The 9624-nt window shown below is 39.5% G+C and overlaps 1 protein-coding gene across 1 annotated transcript; it reads left to right on the top strand.

The window, feature by feature from the left end:
* The first annotated feature begins 522 nt into the window (after positions 1-522).
* Positions 523-7717, top strand: fasn2 (fatty acid synthase 2). Its single transcript, XM_030767586.1, has 6 exons — positions 523-580; positions 776-929; positions 1211-1371; positions 1530-1736; positions 1865-2046; positions 2144-7717. Exons 1-6 carry the CDS (start codon positions 523-525, stop codon positions 7715-7717), a joined length of 6336 nt encoding a protein of 2111 aa, XP_030623446.1.
* The last annotated feature ends 1907 nt before the right edge of the window (positions 7718-9624 follow it).

Below are 9624 nucleotides of genomic sequence, written 5' to 3'. Positions count from 1 at the left end.
TTTAAAGTTTGAGTATTGAACTGGAGATTCATAATTTATTGAACTGGATAGCCATAATTTATTGTCTGAAAAGATCTTTCAGATCTTAAATCTTTCAGATCTTTTCAGGCAACGAACATGCTGTACTGATTTTTTAAAACATGTGAACAATGAAAAAACAGCATAATTGCATAATCAAAAATCATAACCATATAATAGAACACAGTTTCTGTCTATACATTAACCAGGGACTTTATTGATCTTCTATTCAATGATCATCCTGCATGTGGTTTAGTCAATAATTACCTTTTATTCTTCATCTCTGGTCTTATAGGGGAGCCTGAGGACCGTTCAATCAGTCCCACAGATGCAGAACAACAGACAGGACCAGCAGGCAAGTTCACATACACCAACTTAAATCATTTGCAGAGCTTTTCGTATCTTTTCATTTAATTGTCTTCTAATATTATTTTGGTCTCTACTTGCTTACCTCTCACAGATTTGAACAGTTTTTGACCATCGAGCATGTCATCCTGACAGAGAATGGAGGATGCTGATACAGACATTGCCATTATTGGTATAGGATGCAATTTCCCTGGAGGTAAAAGATCTCTGGTGGATAAGTAACTAAATGTTTTATTTCTGCTACTTAATATGAAAATGTATCTTGAATATTTGCATGTCACAAAGCATTATGGATTATAACATCATAACTTTAAGATGTGCAAACTTTGAGTGACATGTGTTTTTCTAAATTTAAATAATGATATGTATTATACTGTATGATATATTTCAGGCGAGGGAGTTGACAGTTTCTGGAGGGTGCTACTTCAGGGTAAAAACTGTGCTGTGCAGATACCAGATGAGCGATTTAATCTTTCCCATTGGTATGACCCAGATGATAATAAGCCAGGAAAGTCTCGCACAGCAAAAGCTGCTCTCCTTGATGGGTAAGCTTCATCATCCTCTGTAAATCACACAAATGCACAAATCATTCATAAAGCTTTCTTTTGTGTAATTTGTTATGTAATTTTGAATTAGATATACACATCATAATGCATAATCTCATTATGCGCAGACCGACACACTTTCATGTAAATACAAAATTCACCTGTAACTAAAGCTGTTAAAGGGCCTTTGGAGAGGAGGGACAGTTTTTGTCCTCATAAAACATTTTAAATATCACGCAAATATCAAACAATTTTGTATTGTGTATTGTGTCTTCTCACAGATTTAATGCGTTTGATCACAAGTTCTTTGGCATCACTGATGCTGAGGTGGACCAAATGGACCCTCAACATAAACTTCTGTTGCAGTGTACCTACAGAGCACTGGAGGATGCTGGGATACCAATGGAGAAAGCAAGTGGAACCAAAACAGGGGTGTTTCTAGGTAATACTGAAGTAATGCTGCTCAAGACCAAAGCTTTATCAATATAAGTGATGACAAGACAAATAGAAGACATTGGTCAGTTTCTGTGGTTGTAAATTGTTTTTATAATCTGAATGACAACCTAAATCACTTCACAAAATTTTGTATTACTCTTTCAGGTCTAATGAACAGAGATTATGAGCTCTCCACAATAAATGTACATCCAAATATCATTAACCACTGCACTGGCACTGGTATAGCCATGAGCATTGCAGCTAATCGTATTTCATACACCTACAACTTTACTGGACCCTCATTGTCCATTGACTGTGCCTGTTCCTCTTCACTTGTGGCACTCCACTTTGCATGCCAAGCTATCAGACAAGGTAAGCACTACAGTTACAAATAATATTATTTTATTTCTGTTTCAATTTTGAAAGCAATTGCAAATTAACATCATACATATGTGCCGTATGTGCTGCTATATAAATACTGTGTTTAATGTGTTTATCAGGAGACTGTGAAATGGCTGTATGTGGGGGTGTTAACTGCATCATAGAGCCAAGAGTTTTTGTGGCTCTCAGCAAAGCTAAGATGATTTCCCCTGATGGCACTAGCAAGTCATTTTCTAGCACAGCTGATGGCTATGGCAGAGGAGAGGGCTGTGGAATTGTTCTACTGAAGCCTCTGAAAAAAGTATGAAATTGAATTAAACTACTTTCTCACAAGTTATGTGCACAGCTCATTCTAAAATGTTCAAAAATTTTTTTTAAATGGTTGTGATGTCACACAGGCACTTCAAGATTTTAATCCAATATGGGGCATCATAAGCAAAACTGCTGTAAACCAGGATGGTCACACTGTCACTCCAATCACAAAGCCATCCATGGTACAGCAAGAGGAGCTACTCAGCAGAATTTATTCTACAGAAAACGACCTTGCAAATGTCCAGTATATAGAGGCTCATGGAACTGGGACTCCCATAGGAGATCCAATCGAGGCACAAAGTATCTCTACAGTCATTGCCAAAGCCAGACCTCCAGGATCAGGACCGCTCTACGTTGGCTCTGTCAAGGCTAACATTGGACACACGGAATCTGCAGCAGGAGTTGCAGGACTGATTAAGGTACTGTTGATGATGAAACATGAAACAATTGTCCCTTCAGTTTTCTATTCAGAGGACAATTCCAGTATAGATGCCAAAGCTCTGAATCTGAAAATTCCAACAAAGGCAGAGAAATGGGAAATCAAAGATAGTGCTGGGAGAGTTGCAGGGATCAATAACTTTGGGTTTGGAGGAACAAATGCACATGCAGTTGTAAAACAGCACAAATACACTAACATTCCAAGAACTGAAGTCAGAAAATCACAATATTTTGTACTCTCAGCAGCCTCAGAAAAATCCATTACAATGATGATTGAAGACACAGCAGCACAGATTATTTCAGGCAGCATAGCAGACCTACAATCCCTTGCATATACATCAGCATGTAGGAGAAGCCACTTCAAACACAGATACAGGAAAGCATTCCTAACATCATCTCTGACAGATTTAAAAGAGAAGTTAACTTCTACCCAGAGCAAAAAAATAGTAGCATCTAAGCCAGACCCCAAGTTAGTTTTTGTGTTTTGTGGAAATGGTGTTACCTACAGAGGCATGTGCAGACAGCTTCTGAAGAAGGAGCCTCTTTTCAGAGATAAAGTGAAAGAGATTGAGGCTCTTTTTCAGAACTACAAAAGCACAAACCTACTTGAAAAACTAGAAACTGATTCTGATGAGAGTGATGACTTTTCAAAACCAGAGGTTATCCAACCTCTCCTCTTCACCATTCAGGTTGCTATTACCAGCCTTCTGAATCACTGGGGTGTCAGGCCAGATGCCATTCTCGGGCATTCTGTGGGTGAGGTTGCAGCTGCTCATTGTTCTGGTCTGTTGTCTCTTGAGGATGCAGTAAAAGTGATCTATCACAGGAGTCTTCTGCAGAGCAAGGTCACAGGGGGAAAGATGTTAGTTGTTAGTAACATGGCTGTGTCTGAGGTCTTGAAACTCCTCCCCTCTTACTCAGGAAAGGTCTGCTTAGCTGCTTACAACAGTCCTCAGTCCTGTACCCTTTCAGGAGACGCAGATGCTATTTCTAGTCTGCACAAAAATCTGAGCAACTCAGTCAATAGCCAAAAGCTGTTCCTCCATGTCTTGGATGTTCCTGCAGCCTATCACAGCCATATGATGGATCCCATCCTGTTGAATGTAGAGGAGAGCATAGGCAGCCTACAAGAGAACAATCTGGTAACAGATTTGTTTTCAACCGTCACAGGAAAGAGGTTCTGCCCTCCAGATTTTACTAATGGCAAATATTGGGCAAAAAATATCAGAGATCCAGTTGCATTTGAACAGGCAGTGAAATCAGCAGCTGATGACAAGAAGAATGTGGTTTTTGTAGAGATAGGCCCAAGGAGGGCACTTCAGAGAAACATCATAGAAACACTGGGAAATGGTACGACAGTACTGTGCTCAGTCCAGCCTGATAAAGATTATGAGACAATACTCACACTTATATTGCAGCTATTTGAGTTGGGTGTCAGTGTAGATTGGAACTACCTCTATAAAGGTTGTGAAACTCTGCCAACACCATTACCAAAGTATATGTTTGACAATGTGAAGAAAGATGTCATTATTGCTGCGAAAAACTCTGGCACCACCACTAGCCACCCAGTGATTACACAGACGGGTAAAGATAATTCAACTTTTAGCTGTGATCTTTCCTCTCCGTCACTCTTATACCTACAAGATCACAAGCACAATGGTGTTGCCATCATCCCTGGAGCCTTTTATGTTGAACTTGGCTTAGCAGCTGTTATGGCAAATGCAAAACCCAAGGTACCGCTCAGCACACTGCAGCTAAGCATCAGTTTCCAGAGTCCATTTGTTTTCACCCAAAATGCACCAGACATGAAAGTACAATTAGATCCAATGGAAAATGTGATAAATTTTCAAGTACATTCTCCCTCAGCAACATATGCCTGTGGCACAGTAAAATCAAGCAAAGAGAGATTACCTGAAGTACACTGCATTTCACTGGACTGCATCTACAAGAGATGTAAGTCAGTTGTGAGCTCTGAAGAATTCTATAAGTACCTGTGTCTAGGTGGGTTTCAATACGGCTCTGTTTTCAAACACAAAGGAGATGTTTACTATGGAGAGGAACTCAGAGAGGCCTTTTCAGTCATAACTATTCCAGAGGAATTACTGTCACATTTACATGACTATTGCATTCATCCTGTTGTCTTAGATTACCTAATGCAACTTGTTCCTGTAACAGTGGCACATGGTTTCTTGGCAAGACCAGGTTTTCCTTCACAAATAGGAAGCTTTACCATTTTTGGACCACTGCAGAAGGAAATGGCTGTCTATTTGAGAGCCATATATGTGGGAGTTGATGACTTTGAAGTCTGTGGTTGCTTCGCTGACAAAGAGGGCAGAGTTTTGGTTGAACTCAAGCATGTGATGGTCAAATACCTGGGGAGTCGTTTGCGTGTGGTTGAGGAGTACTTTTACCACAATAGTTACAGCGTCATCTCAGAGAACATCGGCTTGAAGTCACCACCAACAGCACTAGTTTTTGCTGATCAGTTAGGACTCTCTAGAGCTTTGCAGCCACACTTGAGCCCCACATCTAGATACATATCCTTCTCACATGCTGAGTTATTACTCAAACATGGATTTGCAGCTTTGTTGTCTGAACTGAATATCTCAAACATTAAGAAAAATTTTCAGGAAGTTCTGTTCATGTGGGGCACTGACGACTTAACTTCTCAAAACACAGATAATGTCTTGGAAAGTCTGTCAAGTTGCTGTGAGATACTCCGTCAAATAGTTGCAGAGCTGAAGGCAATTAATTTCTTGAACCCTATTAGGACAATAACCTACCGGTCTACAGAAAGCACAGCAGACCACATCAGTCCTGGCTTTGCATTGTCAGGCATGACAAGAGCTTGTGCTGCAGAGCTGTCAGAAATGTCTTTTCAACTGATAGATATCAGCTCTGTTTCTGTAGAGAATATCAAAGCACTGACTGAAGTGCTCAGCTCATACCCCTGCAGCAAATACCCTGAACTGGTGGTGAAAGATGGTCAGGTCCTTAAACCTTACATCATTCACACACCATATCTTTCCATGGACACTTGTAAGAACAGTGTCCATTTTTCAAAGAGTGAAAACTTTATCTTGCAAACTTCTGACCCATACAAAATGACACAGGTTTCAGCCATCCCATCAGACAATTTGGTTGACCACATTCAAGAAAAAAGTGTTGAAGTTCAGCTAAATAAAATTTGTGTTCACAGCTCAGACTACTTTCCAGTCAGTGTCACAGACCTGACATTTGGTTCAACAGTATACTGGAACAATCACACAACTCAGAACCACAAGCTTCTGGCTCTTGACTTCAGCGGCACTGTAACAGCAGTAGGAAAAGCTGTACACAAACTGAGAGTAGGTGATCAGATCATCTCTTGCTATCCTGTTGCTGCTTCTTCCAAGGTTGTTGTTCCAGAGGCTGTTTGCTATAAGACAAAGAGACTCCCATGTTTGGGGGCTGTACCATGTGTCTCATACATCATACTTGCTTGGGAGCTTTTAAACTCTGTGTTGCCTAAAGCAAAACAGCAGAGAAAGTTGGGCATTTTGTCCTGTGTGCCTGATTCAGGTTTGCTCAGGGTCCTCACCGTTACAACAAACAATTCGGGATGGAAGACCAAGGTGGTGACAAATGCTAATCAATTATCCCAGTGTTTTCATGGATTTGAGGCAATACTCCTCTTGCCTCCTTTTGATGATTCCCTCATCTCTGACATTTATTGTATTTCTGGTGTCAGAGACATTGTGCTTGTCAGTGGAACCCCCCTAGATTCTTCTGTGACTCAAAGCATTTTCAGAGGGGAAAATGATGAGATCCACATGCACATTCTCCTCATGTCTAACATTATGCAGAAGTGGTCACTCAAAGCACACATGCCACATATCTACCGGTGGCTGAAGTCCTTACATTTGGACAGAAACTCATTGGCTTTTGAGACAACTGTCTTTCAGAGAATGAAAACCAAAGATATTGATTTGCTGCCAGTAGAGACATCTGGATCATATTTCAGCTGCCAAACCATGCCTGTTGTTCTTCTGAAAAATGGTAACAAAGAACAGCTCTCTAACATTTCACTTTTGCCAACATCTAAAAAGCTTTTCCAGAAGAATTCGGTATATATTGTTACAGGTGGACTGTCTGGGCTTGGTTTTGAGACTGTTAAGTTCGTTTCCCAGAGAGGGGCAGGGAATGTTGTCATTTTTTCAAGAACTAATCCTAACCCTAAAATGAAAGAAGAGATCAGTAATGTACAGAATCAGTGTGGCTCTTTTATTACTACACTGGAATGTGATGTTTCCATCTCTGAACAAGTAAATCAAGCAGTTGCTGAGATTGAGAGAAGGTTTCCCTCTTGCCCTATCAAGGGGGTATTCCATAGTGCTGTTGTCCTTCATGATGGACTAATTGAAAGCCTGAACAAATCTCTCTATGAGAAGGTCATGCGTCCAAAGGTGAATGGAGTGTTGAATCTGCACTATGCCACTCGGCACTGCAAGCTGGATTACTTTGTGTGCTACTCTTCCATTTCGTCTTTCCTTGGCAATGCATCTCAGACAAACTATGCCTCTGCCAATTCATTTATGGACACCTTCTGTCAGTATCGCAGGAATATTGGACTTGTTGGTCAGTCGATAAATTGGGGTGCCCTCAATCTTGGTCTCTTATTGAACAAAGACCATTTTAAAAGATTTCTGGAGGCAAAAGGTATGATGGTGTTAGAAGTAACAGAAATCCATGAGAGCCTTGAGCAATGTCTACTGTTAAATAAACCTCAACAGGCTATATGCAGGTTCAACTTTAGAAACATCAGGTACAATGTCTTGTCTCAAAACACGTCTTTGACTATGCGATTGTCTGCATTAGTAGAGGAGGGACTCAGAAAGGCCAAAATGATAGATTCACACCTTGAGCAAAATACATCAGTCTGCTCACCAAATGAGTATATCAGATCTGTAATCAGTGAAACAGTTGGTGTTGAACAAAATGAGCTGAATGATGAAACCACTTTGTGTGATTTGGGCATAGACTCCATGCTAGCTATGACTCTGCAGAACCTCATTTTCCAAGAAAAAGGAATAAGTGTTCCCCTTGTGAAATTATTGGACCCAAACAGCACTCTATCAACTTTAGTGAAAGTTTTGATGGAAAACACTGAGGAGGAGTTCCTGGATATCAGGGATCAGACCACAGTCCCATTACATGGTACGGATGAATCAACAAGATTGTAGGCTATGAATTTCAATATTATTCTGAGAGATCTAACAGTGAGAGGAATGTAACGGAATGTAACGCTTTGGCTAAAAGCGTCTGCCAAATGCTAAATTGTAAATTGTAATTGTAAATTGTAGCAGAGACAGTACACATGAACTGTCTCTGCAATCTGTTGTCTTATATACTCCTATGTGATATGAATGAAGAACTATGTGTTTTCGCATTTCCTATATGTAGACTTTCAATTCATTTCAAAAGATCAATGTTGGCTTTGAGTGAGACATGTAGAGGCTACTGTTTGTAATATTGTTGTAATAACAATTGGTGTAATCAAACTATGTCTTCATTCTTATATGCTCTGTAATAATAATATTGTCATGTTTGATAACTGCTGTAATATTCCACTGTAACTCACAGGGGTATGGGCATGTGTTAACAGCAGAGGTGGGAAGTAACGAAGAACAAATACTCGGTATCTGTACTTTACTTGAGTATGTATTTTTCTGACAGCTTTTTACTTTTACACCCTACATTTTAACTCAAATATGTGTACTTTCATCTTCTTACATTTTCAAACCAAGCTCATCGCTTTAGTTTTAATGCATCTGAGGGGAATTATCGATTATTTTTATTTTGCATCAAGGACATGGATGAACATTGCCAACGGAGCAGCAAGACGGTCCCCATCCATGGCCTTATTTAAGAGAAATGTTTGAAGTTGTCGGCTCTAAGAATGATTCTTGGCAAATGTGTTGTGTCTTGTGCCAAGAATTCTCCATCAAATTATTGAAAACTGATTTGCACATTGGAGCGAAGTTAATGTTCATTATTTTCATTATATTGTTTTTTATTTTATTTGAAGTTAGAATGGTTTAATAATTATATTAGTATGACGTGAGGTTCATTTAGCTTTGCACAGAAACGGCTGGTAGAATGTCCTTCAAAGGGCTACTTTTTGCTTTTATACTTTGATTTCAGAGCCTGTACTTTTTCACTTTTACTTGAGTAAAGAACTTGAAGTAGTACTTCTACTTTTAGCAGAGTCTTTTTTTGCACAAGTATCTGTATTTCTACTGGAGTAAAGAATGTGTGTACTTTTGCCATGTGATAATGTGGTAATGTTTACAGATAAACCAATTAACTTCTATCACATTACTCTGGCCTAGGCTCACTTGTTTCTATATAGCCCCTACAGGTTTGCCATAGGAGGGTTAAAACACACAGACCAGTGATTGAAATGGAGAAAAGGAAGACACAGCCAGTATTTATTAAAATGATTAATAATACACAAAGGAGAATTGAATATTGAGTCGTAATAACATCAATACAGACAGACAGGCATTAACTCTCTAGTATGAATTCTCAAATATGTGGTGGGTAAATACACTAAGTATGCCTCATAATATAAATATTCAAGGATAAAAGTCAATGAATGACTGAATGAATGACAGAATCAATCAACCAACTGACAAACATGTCTCTTTCATCCAAAAAGGGTTTTGTTTCTCTTTTAGGTTGCAACCATTTCTATTGTTTTCCATTTTGGTCAGAATTAATTTAGCTTTCCTCAATTTGCCACTCCCCAGAAAGCAGATGTAGCGAAATCTCTGAGTTAGGTGATTCATAACAAGTAGTAAACCTTCTAATAGAAGAGCCATAGGGTTTTGTTTTGCTTGGAGAATGAAGCCATAGGGCACTTTTATTAGGAGGTTTACTACTTACTCTGAGTTAACTAACTCTGAGTGTTAACTAAACCCGCTTTCCGGAACACCCCCCAGGTAGACTTAGTTTCAGTTCAATTCTAAGTTCTTACCCAGTAGGCGATTTGTAGGGGGGATGAGGGGGGGTGTCATGCCCCTTGTTAGCAAAATCACCAAAATGCATCCCCCCTTGTTAACCTGCCATCCCCCTATATACTCTATAG

The sequence above is a fragment of the Chanos chanos genome, chromosome 3 (assembly GCF_902362185.1).
Source record: "Chanos chanos chromosome 3, fChaCha1.1, whole genome shotgun sequence".
Taxonomy (NCBI): Eukaryota; Metazoa; Chordata; class Actinopteri; order Gonorynchiformes; family Chanidae; genus Chanos; species Chanos chanos.
This window is presented reverse-complemented; position numbering and strand designations above follow the sequence as displayed.

Bases quoted from the DNA above. Each gene is read 5' to 3' on its own strand.
- fasn2 (XM_030767586.1), top strand. From the start codon at position 523: ATGGAGGATGCTGATACAGACATTGCCATTATTGGTATAGGATGCAAT. The intron at 1,372-1,529 runs GTAATACTGAAG...TTACTCTTTCAG, and splicing joins CAAAACAGGGGTGTTTCTAG to GTCTAATGAACAGAGATTAT. The intron at 2,047-2,143 runs GTATGAAATTGA...GATGTCACACAG, and splicing joins TACTGAAGCCTCTGAAAAAA to GCACTTCAAGATTTTAATCC.